At 36.4% G+C, this 19,709-nt stretch overlaps 1 protein-coding gene across 2 annotated transcripts in view; it reads right to left on the bottom strand.

Annotated features, from left to right (window-relative positions):
* Positions 1-1,684: 1,684 nt before the first annotated feature.
* The window catches only part of LOC123549573 (LIM/homeobox protein Lhx3-like), a 32,113-nt gene continuing 14,088 nt past the window's right edge, over positions 1,685-19,709 (bottom strand). Inside the window, exons 3-6 of one of the 2 annotated variants that reach the window (XM_045337771.2) lie at positions 9,216-9,418; positions 7,339-7,525; positions 5,314-5,453; positions 1,685-4,928 (exon numbers count right to left, since the gene is read on the bottom strand). In XM_045337771.2, coding sequence (XP_045193706.1) covers positions 4,579-4,928; positions 5,314-5,453; positions 7,339-7,525; positions 9,216-9,418 — 880 coding nt within the window. In that variant the 3' untranslated portion in view covers positions 1,685-4,578. Of the gene's footprint in view, positions 4,929-5,313; positions 5,454-7,338; positions 7,526-9,209; positions 9,419-19,709 lie in introns of both variants that reach the window. The other variant, XM_053524857.1, reaches the window with a different exon arrangement.

Consider the following 19,709-nt stretch of genomic DNA (forward strand, 5'->3'; position numbering starts at 1 on the left):
GGGCAATTCGGGCCATTTTTTTTGTCGTCTGAAACCAATTTTTCACTGCTTTTCAACGTAAATACGACTGGACTGGCAGGCCGAAAGTACCGTACAATGAAGAATGCGTGCATGCGTGCGTTCGAGTGTGCGTGTGATACATTCGCTAATATTCTTCCCTGACATTTCTCAAAATTGCATTTATTACAATTATCTTTCTTGCAGTGGTATCAACATTTTTTGGCGCAGTTTTCAATTTTGTTGCCCCCTGTCGTCATTAAAACATCGAACCAGTAACTCCTATAGTGTTTTTTTTTTATTTCTATTAATTTATAATGCATCATATTTTAGGTTATTTTTTGTAAATTGTTTTGTCTACCCAAAAGATTGTACTAATTCCATAAACTTTATTAAGTTAAATTCTATTTTTATTAGCATTTGTTTTAGATTTTTTCTTTAAATACTTAAAAAGTAATAATTGCTTATTAATTTAGCTTACCTTGTAATAAGATACGTCAAAACTATGGTGGCATGTTTCTGCCAACCATATATCCACTTATTTATGTAGACAGTTTTCTCTAAAAATGTCATATATCCATGCAGTTATTATCTGGCAAGTGGCAAAATTGCGTGTTATCCGGATAATTATGTTAACAGGACAAAACTGCCATCCATATATTCACATAAATACGTGGTTATTGTGAAAGTTTTCTTGATATCCAGTTAATATTCGTACCCAAATTGGCGATTAAATGTTAGACTTTTCGGAATGAATGAGTGTATATCCACCTCATCCCCAACCCTAATGGCTGGTGCAACTTATAGATATGATTTATAACATTCAGAAGGAATGATAAATTTGCATATTTATTTTGCTCCTTTATTTATTTTCATTCATTCCGTAATGATAGGGGACGATTACGGGATATTGCCAACCATACCTGACTAACTGACAAAAATCAACATACCTAGTTAACGTAAGTGAGTAATGGGCACCAACAGGCAGTTTTGTCCTTTTAAGATACTTAACGCAGTTTTTTCACTTGCCTGATAATACCTGAAGAAGTGGCATTTTTACGAAGAATTTCGAGATAAATAAGTGGATATGTGGTTGGCAGAAATATACCACCAGACAAAACATTTCACCAGGAACGGCAACCTTCCATATATTTACATGTGGCTCTTACTTTTCCAGTTACTAGTATATGAAACGGTTTGCCATCTTGGTGACAACATGAGCTGATATACAATATAACATTGAATATTGCACATACATGTATTTGACATCAGAAAAATCATATTTCATGTATCTTTTTATGGCTTTATTACACGTTTGCATTGTTTGAATCTTATTTTTATAAAGTTCATTCAATAATAGTCAAATTTTGTAAAAAATACAATGACTGCTTCAAGTAAAAAGCAGCTCACTAAAGACGTTTTATTTCTTCCAACATTCAGTTATAATCACTTGATTTTGTTGTTGTTGTTGTTTCAGCTGATTACAGCGAGTAACAAAATTCCTTTAAAATTTCTATAATCATCAACATTATTTGATAATTTTATTATATTTACGATATATCTATGTTTGATAGAAGTTTCAGTACGTGGGACTCGAACACCGCTGTACTGTAGAGATAACCCGTTTGCGCGTAACATGCTGGAAAAAAAGACAATATACGAAAGAAAAAGAAACTACGCTTTAAAATATCATGTGTTTTTGTTTTATTACATTATGCTGCAAAAACTTGACATGTTCAGACAATAAATATAGAAATCGTCGATAAGAATAACCAATAACAACGGATAATTCACTGGTCACCATGGTTACCTGCTGATACAAATACGTGAAAGTAATTCGTCGCAATAAAAAGACCATTTTACTGAATACATTTCATATTTTAGAAATGATGATTAAAGTCAAATATGGTCATAGTTTTAAATCTTTTCCGCAGTATTTATTTCATTTGGATGTGAATATAAATACAAACGAGCCGCGCCATGAAAAAAACAACATAGTGGGTTTGCGACCAGCATGGATCCAGACCAGCCTGCGCATCCGTGCAGTCTGGTCAGAATCCATGCTGTTCGCTAACAGTTTCTCCAATTCCAATAGGCTTTAAAAGCGAACAGCATGGATCCTGACCAGACTGCGCGGATGCGCAGGCTGGTCTGGATCCATGCTGGTCGCAAACCCACTATGTTGGTTTTCTCATGGCACGGCTCATTAATCTGTTTCAAGAAACAGAAGGGATGATTTACATGTATAATATCTGCGAAAAATCATTACGATGCACCGTTTAACATGACGACATTACATTCACTTTGCAGTTATTATTAACTGAATCAGCGTTTAAGTTTCGCCGTATATCGTTGAACCATTGAACCATGGTTTATGCAAGGTACATTGAACTATATGTAAAAAAAAACTCTTAAAACATAAAAAAAAGTTTTTAAAAATCCAGTTTTAAGGTACATGTCAAAAAAAAAAATTGTTTGAGATCTCTATTCAAAATTCGTTCGAAAGATTACTTTGAACAGTATGTGTAAATCAACTATGTCGATAATAAATTGTTTTGTTTTAATTTCTCACTTTTTGCATTTTTCTTTACCAGAGATGTAAATTTTCAGTAATGGAAACGTATAGTAAAATATTATTTTCTAAATCTCTTAAACGTTATGTCTTTTATGTGTTTTAATAAAGTGTTAACTTTTATGAGCCGAAACAAGAACCTAGGAATGTATGTTAATGCATTTTATATGATATATATTTATATGTGCAAACATGAATTTCTTTTCTCTGGTCTTTATTTGTAACGTGACACACGCAATTGTTTACTCATTTTTAAAGGGACTGGGCTACAGATTTTGGCTAAAAATGATTTTTCTTTAAAACTGAAGTGTGATCATATTATGAATAATAGAACATGAGTTTTTGTTTCTGGACTATGTTTAATAGATGCCTAATCAAGACTAAATTTCAAAGCCTTTAAAAATGTCTTTGTTGTCGTGCGATCTGGAGGTCAGTCCCTTTAAGAGATATTCTTTCAATAAACAACATGACTTGTACAGTCAATCTCTGCCATAAAGTTGAAAATGACAAACATAAGTTCCGCGGTAAAATGAACTACCTGTACTTATATAGCCTATACAGGACAAAATGACGTAGAAAAGAAATTACTGGAATCTTCATGGGGTGTATTGTTTGATATCATCAGGTTTGGTAATGATAATGAAAAACATATGAGCCGCGCCATGAGAAAACCAACATAGTGCATTTGCGACCAGCATGGATCCAGACCAGCCTGCGCATTCGCGCAGTCTGGTCAGGATCCATGCTGTTCGCTAACGGTTTCTCTAATTGCAATAGGCTTTGACAGCGACCAGCATGGATCCTGGCCAGACTGTGCGGATGCGCAGGCTGGTCTGGATCCATGCTGGTCGCAAATGCACTATGTTGGTTTTCCCATGGCGCGGCTCAATTATCACTCAAGCATTCCTCATCTACATATAAATATTGACATTTCATCTATATTTCTGTGAAATATGTACATACAATATCATATATATTTATATATTATTTATTTTACATGTAGTATTTAAGTAACATTTTTCTAATGGCAATATACATTAAAGACTAGAGTTTCAAACAAATAACTTGTATACATAAACTGACTTGAACTGATATGTTAATATTGCACATTTTTATATCCTCTCCATAGTCTAAAATAAAATAGAAACTATACATGCCAAAACAAAATAAATAATTATCAAATAAATTTTATAAGCAGAACAATAAAAACATTAAGATCAAAATATTTTGTTTGAAATAACTTTTTTTTTAAAACCGCTACTTCTTTTTTCTCACATAAACTGCTACAAAATTCTTTTTTGTAGTTTATTCATCGCTCTTTGATAAACCTGGATTCTCTTAAACAATCGATTTATACATTCATATGACCCATCGGCAAGAGGGTCTTGGAAGTAGCATGCATTTTGGTTATTGCTCTTAATTAAAGTATAAAAATGATTAAAATAACATTTCATAACAAAAGATTTATTAGTAAATTAAATTATACTAGCAGCTAAAGAATCGTATTCCGGTATTTATTAATATATGAAACATACAACTAATGCCACGTGAATCCTAAACACAGAAAATGACACTAAATAAAACCACGACTTTGAAACAAATTTGTACTTGCTTACCTAGATTGGTCATGACTGAGTTATATGCTAGCTTTTATTATTAAAGTTTTTCGTGAGATATATACTTTCTCGTCAGCATAAGAAAACATATTGTAAGTTTCAATATCTGTCAGCGATGTTTTCTTTTTCTTCTTATATTCAAACAATAAGCACTTCATTAATTCAATGTTACAAGACAGTTATCTCCACATGAAATTGATGAACATAGTATTCCAATATCAACAACCAAAACACAGAATAATGCTTTGTTATGAATGCAGCCTACCGTTCCTTGACTAGCCCGATCTTGTTTTTTACTTGACGAATACTCAAAAGTCATTGTCTAGTCAGTTTCGACTTTAAGTTAATCAAGTTATGATAAATCAACGTTTTGCTTCGACTTTCACTTTTCATTCAGTAAACTTCAACATGATTTGAATTTGGTCCAAAATCTGGATATCCTCGGCCATTATCGTTCATATCCGGAGGCATCATCCTTTGTGCCATTGGATTTGCGCCCATCATTTGGGGTATGCCATCCATTTGGAGTAAATGTCCATTCATACCGGGAGAGCGCCGCTCCATAAAGTTGGGAGTATTCATCATTCCCCCGTAGGGACCCCAGTTTTCCATGGGAGGTGTGCCAGGGGGCACATGGTGTCCGTGACCTGTCATGTTTTGTTCATGCTCCATGGAACCAGCAAAGATATCACTAGAGAGGCGCCCACTATGCACGGAACCTGGGTCCATCTCATCTAAATCGACTGAAATGAGATTTCAAAATACCACGTAAACCAGTAGTTAAGGAAGGAGTATAAAATCATTGAACATTGACAGCTGCAATGAGAGGATCAGGTCAAGAACAGTTCTTTTTTTTCAATCACAGTATTCAAAGAAAACAACATATATAGATGCATAATATAAAAGCTACTTGGAGGCAAAAAAAACACTTTCGGCACCTCTAATATCATGGATTACGCCCGGTTTTAAGACGGGGGTGGTTGTTAAACCAATGACAAACGTGAATGTAGACCGTTTTTATTTCGCGCAGTCGTAATTATTAAAAATGTGGTAATAGTCTAATTATACATTGTCAACTTAAGGGAATTTCATCAAAACGAAATGCTTAGAAACAATGTTTGCACCAACCATGATAGTCTGTCATTCCATCCTCTGACCTATCGTCACTAAGAGAGCTATCTATATCCCCGTTCTTTTTAAGTTGTCTAAGATAAGGGCTCCACCTCTGACGTCCGGCATCTTTCTTCAGTCGCTTCTCTTTAGCACGCCTATAAATAGAAACAAGTTTGCTCAGATTTTATCAAGTATGCCCTGTGGCGTCTGTAAAAAGTCGTCCCGTATTTGGGCTCAGTGTTGTTATATTTTTTGGTTCTTTGGGATCCTGGAGAACATTCATTTTTACTAAGAATTCTGCTTAATCCGGCGCTAGAGGGCGTGAAGGGTGTTGCACATTTCAATGATACCGAGGCTGTTATTATGTTGCTTTGAAACGTTCTATGATTCCAAAGGATTGCAGTCAAAATATCAGCGATAAGGTTTACTAGTACTGTCAACATAGGCTGTTCTCAAAAATATCATTTGAACCGTGCCATGGGAAAACCAACATAGTGGGTATGCGACCAGCATGGATCCAGACCAGCCTGCGCATCCGCGCAGTCTGGTCAGGATCCATGCTGTTCGCTAATAGTTTCTCCAATTCCAATAGGCTTTAAAAGCGAACAGCATGGAGCCTGACCAGACTGCGCGGATGCGCAGGCTGGTCTGGATCCATGCTGGTCGCATACCCACTATGTTGGTTTTCTCATGGCACGGCTCATTTTATTTGCTATGAATAGGCTAGATGTGTGCGGATATAAAACAGGATGAATTGAACCATTGTCATGCAATATTTGTTAATAACAATGTACACGCAACGTTCAACTATAATTTAAGACAGGTGGGCATTTATTCCAAAACTTATATATTCATAGTATGAAAATGAAGTTTCAAAATACGAATAACAGTTTTCCACGCACGAAATACATGTACATTTCGCGTTCATTCCAGTTTCAGTCAACCCTATTAACACATTCGGTCAAGTCAAAGCATTCTTGTCGGCATTATAACTCCTGTAAATATGTTTGAATATATATTCTACAACCATTTTTGCTTAACTTTGGTTAAAAAAAATGACAAACAAGAACGCCGCCAAGTGGGGCAATATACGCCCGAAGGGTTACATCAGAGGATGGGAGCAAAATTTAAAGAACTTGACTGTTGAAGCCCAAAGGACATGAACAACAAAAAGAAGAAATTCCAAAAAAAAATCTAAGTCCACAAAAATATTCTTACCAGGTAAAGTTATGTCAAAATACATCTAAAAATTGGATGTACCATCCATGTTGTACCACAGAAAAGTGGTCTCGGTTTTTCCCTACTGCAGATAATAAAAAAGTTTCAAAATAGGCTATTTATAGTAACAAAAAAGGGAAGTAATTAAAAAAAAAATATTGTAAAAGAACAAAAAGGGATCTGCCAAATAAAAACAAGGCCCTGCATTGCATAGAAATATACACAAAGCAAAGTCATATATGACTTTTGACCCCTAAGTGTGACCTTGACCTTGAAGCGAGTCATCCAAAACATGCGCTCTGCACGTCGCCTTAGTGTGAAGAACATTTGTGCCAAGTTTCTTTGAAATCCTTTAAGCAGTTCAAGAGTTACAGAGCGGACACAGCAAAGTCATATATGACCTTTCACTCCTAAGTGTGATCTTGACCTTGAAGCTAGTCATCCGAAACAAGCGCTCTGCACGTCGACTCAGTGTGGTGAACATTTATGCCAAGTTTCTTTGAAATCCTTCAAGCAGTTCAAGAGTTACAGAGCTGACACGAAACACACTTATATGACCTTTGACTGAGACATCTTAAACATACGTCCTGCACGTCGTCTCGGTGTGGTGAACATTTGTGTCATGTTTCTTTGAAATCCTTCAAGGGGTTCAAAAGTTACAGAGCGGACACGAAATTGCCAACGGACGGACAGACGGACACCGGCACCATAACATAATACGTCCCTTCGGGCGTATAAAAATGGTTCGAAATCAGGGATAAACTGACCACAAAGGACCCGATATTCTACTGTTTTTGCATAAAATGAATAATTTCTACCGACCTGTTTTGAAACCAGACTTGTACCACCCTCATATCAAGCCCCGTCTCCGCACTCAGTTGTTCTCGCACGTGACGTGCGGGTTTCGGGCTCTCGTTGTATGCCCTTTTCAAGGCTTCAAGTTGTTTGGCAGTTATTGTGGTTCGTGGACGCTTGCTGGCGTCATCCAGACCATAGTCTCCAAAACCCTCTGAAATATTAATTATTTGTTATATACATTGCTGTTTGTTGAAAATAAACAACGCATTATTGTGGTCTACTGATTTACCACGGGTCGCTGTTCAGATACTGGGATATCTAACCACTCGGCGTTCAGTTCCTGCCTAGCTGAATTTTGAACCGTTGTAAATCGGAAGATAAACAATACAAAGGCACTGATTATTTAATAAAACGCGAATCAGATACTTTATACATAGTGTTCACTTAAAACAGTGTTACTCTGCAACATATGTTTTACCTTACACACCAGTTGTAACACTTTAAAAGAAAGGTCTTTAATTTAACCTGGGAAAGTGTGAGACACTCTAGAAGTGTACATATCAGCTGAGACTTGAAGTGTTAATAGAAACTGAGAATGTGAAAATTTTCCTGTGAACATACCTACTTCACGTTGCAGTTTGGTTAAAATGTGATAAACTGAGGGCATCACGTTTAAATATCACAGAACATCAGCAAAATATAGAATTCAAATCTATTCAATTTTGTTTATGTTTTCCTAGGGGAAAGTTATCACGCGCTATTTTAAAAAATGTTTTTGCCAAACAACAAGCCGAAAAAAAACACAAATATAATAGAGCCGTGCCATGGGAAAACCAACATAGTGGCTTTGCGACCAGCACGGATCCAGATCAGCCTGCGCATCCGCGCAGTCTGGTCAGGATCCATGCTGTTCGCTAACAGTTTCTCCAATTCCAATAGGCTTTAAAAGCGAACAGCATGGAGCCTGATCAGACTGCGCGGATGCGCAGGCTGGTCTGGATCCATGCTGGTCGCACACCCACTATGTTGGTTTTCTCATGGCACGGCTCAATACAGAAACGCAGTATTTCCTCTCCAAATAACGAAATTCATTTTTTGCTGGATATCTCTCATGCCGACATGCCGTTGTATTTGAATTAACATCGCTTACCGATGAACATCATTTAAATTTTAAATATTTAAAAGAACAATGTATGTCAGAAGAATGCCGAACTACTTTACGCCGGAGAATACCTAATCTCACGGAGATTGCCGAGTGCCATAACGGGTCCATTACCTCAAAATGATCCATTACAATCCTATTTTTAACTATTTTCCTGTCTTAAAAGTGTATTGGAAATTGTTTTGTTTTTTCGGATTAGAATAATATATTTGGTATATTGCAAATGATTTATATAACAGGTAATTACGGTTGCAAAATGAACATTACACGGGTTATAGATTAACTAGGATGTGATACGGGGTCGAGCTTTTAGACAAGATTAGAAAAACAGATTCTTTTTATCAGATAATACAAAATTGGTATAATAAATTGAAGAATTGAAAGTGACATTGCAGGGAGGGAACAACATTTGTCATGGAATTATTCGAGATGATGATAGACTTACAGGCTATGTTTCATACTGATAAAAATGGATGACGTCATATTTCCCAAAACATATTTAAATTCTGTTATACACGGACTAGAATTCGATCATGGAAGAACTTTATTCAATTGTAATATAATTTCGTTTGATTTTTATCTGTCTGCGAACTTGGATAAATTTGAAAATTACAACATATATGACTAAACGTGATATATTATTTCAAAAACAACAATAACAGTTTTTAGTATGAAATTTTTAACATTTCCAGGGGGAAAAAAAGAGAGTAAATAGATGCAATCGGTAACTCACCCTCACCTCTTGCCTTCGCTGCTTCGTAATCTGTTTTACAAACAAGTTTCTTATCTTCCATTAAATAAAACTCATCTCCCGTGTTAAGTTGTCGGCTGCACATCAAGCACGCGAAGCACTCCAAATGATAAACATTGTCCTGTGCGCGCCGGACTACTTCCGTAGGAGGAATGCCTCTATCACATCCAGCGCACTTCGTTCCAAAGTGTCTGAAAATATATAAAATTGTCTGTTTATTTCTATAATGACTTTAAAACATAAATGTATGCCAGAAAAGAGTTGCTGCAAAAAAAGTATATTTTTTAAAGTTACACTTGTGTTCGGCTGTCATTATATTTTATGTGATGGTACGATACCTGTCATATAATTATATCATGGTAAAACAATCGCTTCATTAAAAAAATCCGAATAACATATCAGTTAAGTTGGTCTGCAGTTCGCAGTTCGCAGTTCGCGTTTCGAATTGCGAACTGCAAACTGGTCTGCAGTTCGCAGTTCGCGATTCGAATTGCGAACTGCAAACTGGTCTGCAGTTCGCGATTCGAACTGCGAACTGTAAACTGGTCTGCACTTTACGATTCAAATGTCAACGTGCAGTCTGATCTACACTGTCCTGCGCATTGCAGACAAGAATGCATTTCACAGTTGGTCTGCAGTTCGCGTTTCGAATTGCGAACTGCAAACTAGTCTGCAGTTCGCGATTCGTGTTGCGAACTGCAAACTAGTCTGCAGTTTACGATTCAAATTTCAACGTGCAGTCTGATCAACACTGTCCTGCGCATTGCAGACAAGAATGCATTTCACAGTTGGTCTGCAGTTCTCATTTCGCGTTTCCAACTGCGAACTGGTCCGCGGTTCGCGTTCCAAATTGCAAACTGCAATCTTGTCTGCTGATTACAATAAAAATTTCAAAGTGCAGTCAGATCAGCACTTTGTTGCGCATTGCAGACAAGAATGCATTTCACAGTTGGTCTATAGTTCGCAGTTTGTGTTTCCAATTGTGAACTGCAAACTGGTCTGTAGTTCGCAGTTCGCGTTTCGAATTGACAAGAATGCATTTCACAGTTGGTCTGCAGTTCTCATTTCGCGTTTCCAACTGCGAACTGGTCCGCGGTTCGCAGTTCGCAGTTCGCAAACTGCAATCTTGTCTGCTGATTACAATAAAAATTTCAAAGTGCAGTCTGATCAGCACTTTCTTGCGCATTGCAGACAAGAATGCATTTCACAGTTGGTCTATAGTTCGCAGTTTGTGTTTATAATGAGTGACATGAGGAGGTGACAGTTAAATTTTTGGCTTATGTTTATTGCTTATTGTATTGAGAATAGATCTAGACCATTTTCATTGTAAATTTCCTGGAATAAGTTTTATTCTTTGCGAAAAATGTCTACCTACGCGTAATTGCTAAACGACTGTTTTCATGGGGGCATTTTTAGAGGGTGATGTTTCTCAGAACAGATTATTTTTCTTATATACAACATAACATGTCAATATTTTTCTATTTTTGAGAAGAAGACATGGTATTCATATCATTGAAATGCTCTAAAGTGCTGAAAATGAGGTCTGAATGTTTTGTTATTAATATGAAATAAATAAGGAATTGAATTGGTAGAATGTAACCTACATGACAAGAATTCACAAAGACTGTACGGGCAAGGATGAAGTGCCTCGGACATCTCCGTTAATATTCGTAATAACACGTTCATTGCCGAGGATATCCAATTCAATTAAACAGCAGACGATACCGCCAGGGAAAAGTATTAGTTTCCCCGCTATGCGCGGCGCACGTCACAATTAAGTTTAAATAACATGAAATGTTACATCCCGTGACAAACATGCTAATAACTTCTACATGTTTTCATTGCTTATATTTAAGCTTATCTATATTCGTCACCGGTAATTGATATGGGCGGCTCCTCCATAAAAATGTTACTAAATTCATTGGAAAAAATCCTGCAAGATAGAGAAGCTCAATTTCAAGATTTTTCATTTCTTTTCATTTCTTCTTAACTTTTCCAGTTTGCAGATCGCATTTAAAAACGTGAACTGACAACTGCAAACTGCAGACCAACTGTGAAATGCATTCTTGTCTACATTTTGCTGGACAGTGCTGATCAGACTGCACTTTGAAATTTGAATCGTAAACTGCAGCACAGTGTACAGTTCTCAATACGAATCTCGAACTGCAGACCAGTTTTCAGGTTGAATTTGAATCGCGAACTGCAGACAATTTTGCAGTTCGCAATTCGAATCGCGAACTGCGAACTGCGAACTGCAGGCCAGTTTGCAGTTCGCAATTCGAAAGGCGAACTGCGAACAGCGGACCAGTTTGCAGTTCGCGAAATGCGAACTGCAGACTAATTATGAAAAGCATTCTTGTCCGCAATGCGCTGGACAGTGCTGATCAGACTGCACTTTGAAATTTGAATCGTAAATTGTAGCCCAGTTTACAGTTTGCAATACGAATCCCGAACTGCAGACCAGTTTGCAGTTCGAATTCAAATCGCGAACTGCAGACCAGTTTGCAATTCGCAATTCGAATCGCGAACTGCGAACTGCAGACCAGTTTGCAGTTTGCAGTTCGCAATTCGAAACGCGAACTGCGAACTGCAGACCAGTTTGCAGTTCGCAATTGGAAACACAACCTGCGAACTATAGACCAACTGTGAAATGCATTCTTGTCTGCAGTGCGCAAGAAACTGCTGATCAGACTGCACTTTGAAATTTTTATTGTAATCAGCAGACAAGATTGCAGTTTGCAATTCGGAACGCGAACTGCGGACCAGTTTGCAGTTTGCAGTTGGAAACGCGAAATGCAAACTGCAGACTAATTATGAAATGCATTCTTGTCCGCAATGCGCTGGACAGTGCTGATCAGACTGCACTTTGAAATTTGAATTGTAAACTGCAGCCCAGTTTACAGTTCGCAATATGAATCTCAAACTGCAGACCAGTTTGCAGTTCGAATTCGAATCGCGAATTGCAGACCAGTTTGCAGTTCGCAATTCGAAACGCGAACTGCAGACCAACTGTGAAATGCATTCTTGTCTGCAATGCGCAGGACAGTGTTGATCAGACTGCACGTTGACATTTGAATCGTAAAGCGCAGACCAGTTTACAGTTTGCAATTCGAATCGCGAACTGCAGACCAGTTTGCAGTTCGAATTTGAATCGCGTACTGCAGACCAGTTTGCAGTTCGCAATTCGAAACGCGAACTGCAGACCAACTGTGAAATGCATTCTTGTCTGCAATGCGCAGGACAGTGTTGATCAGACTGCACGTTGACATTTGAAGCTTAAAGCGCAGACCAGTTTACAGTTTGCAATTCGAATCGCGAACTGCAGACCAGTTTGCAGTTCGCAATTCGAAACGCGAACTGCTAACTTCAGACCAAATGTGAAATGCATTCTTGTCTACAATTTGCCGGGCAGTGCTGATCAGACTGCACACTTTGAAATTTGAATCGTAAACTGTAGACTAGTTTGCAGTTCGCAACACGAATCGCAAACTGCAGACCAGTTTGCAGTTCGCAATTCGAAACGAGAACTGCAGACCAACTGTGAAATGCATTCTTGTCTGCAATGTGCAGGACATTGTTGATCAGACTTCACGTTGACATTTGAATCGAAAAGTGCAGAACAGTTTACAGTTCGCAATTCGAATCGCGAACTGCAGACCAGTTTGCAATTCGAATCGCGAACTGCGAACTGCAGACCAGTTTGCAGTTCGCAATTCGAAACGCGAACTGCGAACTGCGAACTGCAGACCAACTTAACTAAAATCCGAATAACGTTTAATATTTGTGGGCACGTTAAAGAGATTTCAGACTACACGGATTTTCTATTTTTACACCAGTTACACGTAATGACCGTCTTCGTGGTTTTCTGAGAACACTCATTGAGTATATGAGCCGTGCCATGAGAAAACCAACATAGTGGGTATGCGACCAGCATGGATCCAGACCAGCCTGCGCATCCGCGCAGTCTGGTCAGGCTCCATGCTGTTCGCTTTTAAAGCCTATTGGAATTGGAGAAACTATTAGCGAACAGCATGGATCCTGACCAGACTGCGCGGATGCGCAGGCTGGTCTGGATCCATGCTGGTCGCATACCCACTATGTTGGTTTTCCCGTGGCACGGCTCATATTATTTGTCGCAAAACGGCGCAATTTTTGCATTTTATATCTCATGTAATATTTATATCCGTCACTTAAGTTTGTGGCTATAGACAATATATAATATTTATGCATGGTTAATTAAATCTCGAATGAAATTATTTGAATCATTTTGTATGATTTTTGGATTTGAGATTTATATAAATCTAGTTTGTAGGAAATAATAACGCTTCAAGCTCAACTGTTTTCTGAAATTTTATTGGGTAGCGTTTTCAATGTAAACAATTAAACAAAATTACCATGTATTTGGCTTTACTTAAAGTTTTTAAGTATAGCTTTGAGAAAGCAAGTTTTAAATCATAAGCTAAAATGGAATTTATTAATGCAATCACAACACTGTATCAAGAAAAGCGATTAAAATGCATCGTCAATAATTCCATGTTAAGATAATATTTCTGCATTAAAATATAAAAAGAATTAATCAACGCCATCCGAACATAAAATTTCCCAACATTCCTGTATTTGCACAAAACCAGTATCCGTCCAAGATTTATTGGGCGCGTTATCTCCTACCAGTGTTTATACAGACAATATTTATGAATCCTTTAGAAAAACAAGAATTTCCTCCGAAAATGGAGAAATCGAGCAAAATAAATATTTTCTTTTGCAAGACTTCAATCATCAGCCGGCATAAATGTCAGGAAAAAATCTGAAGTTTTTCCAGAAAAGACTGACTTTTTTTTCCATTGCAACATCTATTGTGAGCTTTCTTTTTACTAATAGGAAGAGCTAGAAAGGATGATTACTTCTTTCAAATTTCCAGGGTTAATGCCAAATCAGAAATACAGCCATTTCTGTTTCAAACAGAAATTATAATGTACTAGTATTTCATATCTATTTTCGGTAGAGAAAATAATTGTATTAAAAAAGCATGACAGAATGCTATGTACATGTGGGTTTTCAAAAAAAAACGTATTAAAGTTGAAGTGTTTGTACTATTAAGAATCTATTGTATGGTGACTTTTTCATTAGTGGTTCATTTGAGGTAATACGAGTTTTTCTAGCATCGGTAAAAGCACGGGGAAATCCTGTCTGGCATGCAAGAAATTAAAATTTGTACTGACGATTTGTTTTAATGATTTTAAATAACTATAACTGGATTTCTGCTCATTTTCGTGTATTTAAAATCATGATAAATTTTCTAAAATGTAGATCAACGCGGAATTTCTGCCAAAGTTGTTTTTATAATTTGTCTGAAAGTCTAATTCGCCACAGGCATTCAGCTAATGCCTGTATTGTTAATGATACGTAAGGGATTTCATGCCAGATTAGCGGATACAACAATGGCGGATAAAACAATCAATTAAATAATTCTATTTTAAATCTAGCGTTTTCTCAAGGGCCTTTCCGTGCGGAGAAATTGTAAATGTATAAAACTGTTTCTATAGGTATATTGTTTTGATATACAATTTGTTTTCTGTGAGAACAAGGCTGATAAGTCATTCATTAAAATCAATCTTTGAAATCAGTGATAGTATTTTGCCATGTACTATGCCAGCAAACAATACTGAGCTGTGACTTTCCCAGTGTCGGTAGAAGTTCTATGCAAATTCCCTAAAACCAATTTTTTGAATGAATCCACTTCAACTTTTATCTACCCAATATGCAAGAAACAGTTGGTGTTATAAGGATAAAGTAGTAAACCTAATACGATGTCTTAACCCTTACCCTGCTGAATTTCTTTAATGAACTTGTCCATTTTTTAATTTGGACAGTACTATTATCTGTTAGAAGGTGTGCTTACCAAAAAGAAACTGACTGAATGGCAAAAAGTGCAGATCTTGTTCAGCATTGACTGCACGGATGTGAAGGCTGATCATGATCTACACTGGTCGAAAAGGAAGAATCAGTCGTGTCCAGTTTTGATGTCTCAAAAGATATTGGCAATACCCTATTGCTAGAAATTCCAAAACACAGCTTTAAGTATATATACAGAAGTGAAAATGAAAATCGGAAATAAAATCTTAAACCTTATATAGTCTGCTGATAGCAGGCGATTTTGCTTCTGCGATCAGTGCAGACCAAGATCAGCCTGTTCTGCACTGTTCGCCATTCAGTCAGTATATTTTGGTAAGCACCTCTTTTAAAAGTCAATGGTACTGTCCAAACTAAAAGATGGATAAGTTCATTATAGAAATTTAGCAGGGTAAAGGTTAATTTATAATTAGTTCAAACCTTTTTTTCTTAGGTAGTGGTGGCTATTTAGTATACACCGTGATCTCACTTTTATTTCATCAAAGGATGTTTACAAATATTCACGTCAATATACGTCATTGTCATTAACAAAGGTATGATTTTAGTAATCGTATACTTTGACTAGATATTGTATTAACCTAAGTTCAAACTTTAAAATATAAACATTGTATTACAATCCTACATGAAATTGTATTTAATTGAGTTTGTAAACACTCTCATATCTTGTTAGAGCATATAGGCAATCGATGACATCACTGCGCCAGCAATGGCTGTAATCTTGTTCTAAAAGCTGTATCACTTTTGTTTATTGTCTAATTTTCATATTTTTCGCCTATATTAATTTTTCATCAACACGTACCATAAAGGGCATCTTTCTAATCATTTGATACAAGTGTTCCCCTTTAATCTCCAGCGCTCAAGGTATGTATGCAGTGGTACGCAACGGCATTATCCAAAACCGACTAATATACTTTGTGCCTTCCATCACCACATGCAATTTATTAATTAAATTGCACCGCAATCATCTGTTGTCATATTGCTTTTATCTTTAATAAACTATTCATAGTTTTAAAATAATAAGGCTGGAATAGGACAGTTAATATTATCATCAATATTAAAATGAAGATTTTTATGCCTTGAAACTAATTAGGAAATGTAAAATAACTTAAAATCGCCGTCTGTTACGGATGCCACTTTGATTTGTTAGCATATTATGTCATTTTTGTAACCTGGCGTTTTAATACGGAACTCTGAAAATAGATGATCTGCCACCCCTAGGGATGGCTTGTTAATGCAATGGTCGTCAAATATTTATAATATTTGAATATACCCAGGCTTAATTTTCTCACTCTTCGTTGATAAGGCAAAATTACACCCAAGATAAAAATACCGCCGAGACAACGTCGCAAGCAAATGTGGGTCCGTCTAGCATATTACATCCGAGCGAATTTCTATGTGGAAACTTGTCTGATATCCACGGGAATACAATATTAGTCTTAACAGCAGGCTGGTGACGGAGCACCGGAGCCAACATGGCATGTTAGCCCCGACATTGAAGATTTTTATCTGTAAAAGAGTGCAAGTATATCCTTGTTTTAGATGCTATATTTAAAACTATGATTAGTAAATAAGCCATACTTGACGATTTCATGCATGTATTCTTTCCTTTTTTAAAGTATTTTTTGCGAAGGACGTAAACTGTGAATATTTGTAAACGGTTGCCTTTCAGTGAAACCTTTCGTCAGTTAAACCGAATAGGCTCTTTTCGAAAACAGCTCCACTGGAGCCATATTTGTACGTATAAAGATCCTAAAAGAACTATGTACAGAAGACCTAGATACGGTTACCGGAGTGCTATATATGAGCTCAAGCAGGTGTCCATGCGACTATGGCACCATTTTGGAGGAGTTAAAATGCTACATTTATTGAGTGATACAAAATACAAACAAGTCTGTGTTGTGAAGCGTAATTTAATCACAAAACTGTGGTAGGTACGGGAACTCATACTAAAAGGGAAGCGAGTATTATTTCATTTGCATATGAAGCAAACCTTTGTCATGCCAGAATCTGTTTAGAAAAGTGGTCATAGTATGGCCAGTTCGTACTATGTTCCATTTTAGCCACAGCAGACAACAATCTTCTTGAAAGTACTGCTTAATGGCCGAAGGCATGGTAAATCATTGTAATGACGTGCGGAATATTGACCAATCTTTCTATCCGTCTGTCTGTTTTTCTTGCAATGTATATATGAGATTATCAAAAGCCGGAAAATCGCCATATGACATATAATTGTGCCGGTGCGACCCTAAACTCTACATACAAAAAACAGATGCGAGATGTTCTGTCTTAGCAATCAGAAATCAACAGACAGAGGCACTCACGGCGTCTTAAAGGCTAAGATTGAAATCGTGTTCAATATCTAATATTTAAAACGTTAGTCACTACTCAAATTCAGATTAATACACAAATAACAACCCTCTAATTGTAGAAAAAAAATATTCCGTACTTATGTAAGAAAAAAAACCTATTTTTCATAAAAATATAATTATTTGCGGTTTGTTTGCATAGCGAAGTTGTTTGTATTCTGCTGTCTCACCAAGGCCATCCAGGTTCGATCCACAGCCTGAGTGTATATGAGTTGATTCGGTAGGTACAATTTACAGCTAAAGTGGCTCCATTTCTCCAAACTATGCAACACCAGATCTATTGAGTTTCAGTCGCCTTGTACTCTTGCAGCCACATAGAAATTGTGTTGCAATGTTTAAGCTTGTTACCACAGCTTAAAAGAAATTTTAAATTGGTAAGTTCTTCATACTGACAATTGATTTAACTTGATAAATTCAGCTCTTCCTATCAATATGTGGTCAGATTTAAACGTATACATGTTCCTGTGGGCTTATGGGTTAAATTGATTAATTTAGCTCTTCCTAGAGTTAAACGTATACCTGTTTATGTGGGCTTATATGTTAAATTGATTGATTTGGCTCTTCCTATCAATATTTGGTCAGAGTTAACGTGTCATGTTTCTGTGGGGTTGTGGGTTATTTCGGAGTCATTCTTGTCTTATGCAAATGAGACGGCTGGTATTCTTATATCTTTTAAAAGTTTTTCGAAATAATCATAAAAGGTATACTATGAAATGGAAAAAAAAATAACCGAATTGTTTATAGAAAGTCAAGAACAGAGCAACAAAAAGTAGATCCAAAAGGCATTCAAGTCACATTCAACATAAAATAAATCACATATATAGATTAAGCTATATTAAGTATAGATTAAATTTAAATTAGCATACAAAGCACAGTTTCTCGAGCTAGTGGCGATGTTTTGTTTACAAGTTTGTTTTGGGTTTAACGCCGCTTTAAACAGTATTTCAGTTATGTAACGGTGGGCAGTTAACCTAACCAGTGTTCCTGGATTCTGTACCAGTACACGCCTGTTCTCCGCAAGTAACTGCCAACTTCCCTACATGAATTAGAGGTGGAGGACGAATGATTGCAGACACAATGTCTTTTATCAAATCGTCACGGAGAACATATACGGGGATCGAACTCGCGACGCTGCAATTCGTAGATCTGAGTTCTCCCTATTGAGCTAAGCGCGATGTCGTTTAGATGACTTTCATGACACATGTATCATAATTTGATTACCTAAACAAGAAATTAAAAAGAACTCCACGCCAACATCATAGATCTGAAATTCAAAGCTATATTAAGGATAATGCATCACTGATTAATCCTTTTTACACAAAATCATATTAAATATCGCAGTATATAGGAATTTCTTTGTTACTATTTTTCCTGGAATTTCAGTGAGAACAACAGTGTAAGCAAGTATATATACTTCTATCATTTATCATGCAGTAAAAAATGTGTATATTCTTTCCTAAATTTGATTAGTATTGACTGATTGACTGAAAATGTCAGATACGACTTTTTAGAGTATTTAATTTCTACAAAAATTCATTTTTCAATTATAATTTGAGTACAACCTCGTTTTACAAATCATTATTTATTATAATTTAGTCAATAAAAAGATATGGTCAAGTGTTTTGTTTGTGTGGGGGTGGGGGTCGCGATTTTGATCACATTTTCGCATATAAAATCATTTATGTCATGAGGTTAATAAAACTTCTTACATCTTTTAATTCAATGTTTTTCTGTCATATGGTCAAACAAAATATACAGGTCAGTGCGCTCAGTTTGATATATTTGCCATTGATTAAAGATACACCATGAAGTTGATTCTGTGACAAAATTTGTTATTGATTTGCGTGCATATATAAACATACATTGTATATATATATATTGTTATGGTTTACCCTTTAGAAAGATGGTAACATTGTTAGGTTACATGTTAACAGATGAGTTTTCGTGTAGACTCTTTGGCCCCGCAAATCTACGATATGACGGCAACAAAAATAGTCATTTTTGAAGCCGTAAAAAAATATTAAACTGAAAAAAGTATAAATACAGATTTACTGTTCTCAACACAATATATGTATAATACGATCTTATTTTTCAGACTATATATAACAACAAAACCTTGTAGGTGAATATTAACACGAGTAGGAAGTTAGTAACTCGTGCACAAAACCACAGGAAGTGACCAGTGTAGTATAGGGTCTCAATATAT

This window comes from Mercenaria mercenaria, chromosome 15, assembly GCF_021730395.1.
Source record: "Mercenaria mercenaria strain notata chromosome 15, MADL_Memer_1, whole genome shotgun sequence".
NCBI lineage: Eukaryota > Metazoa > Mollusca > Bivalvia > Venerida > Veneridae > Mercenaria > Mercenaria mercenaria.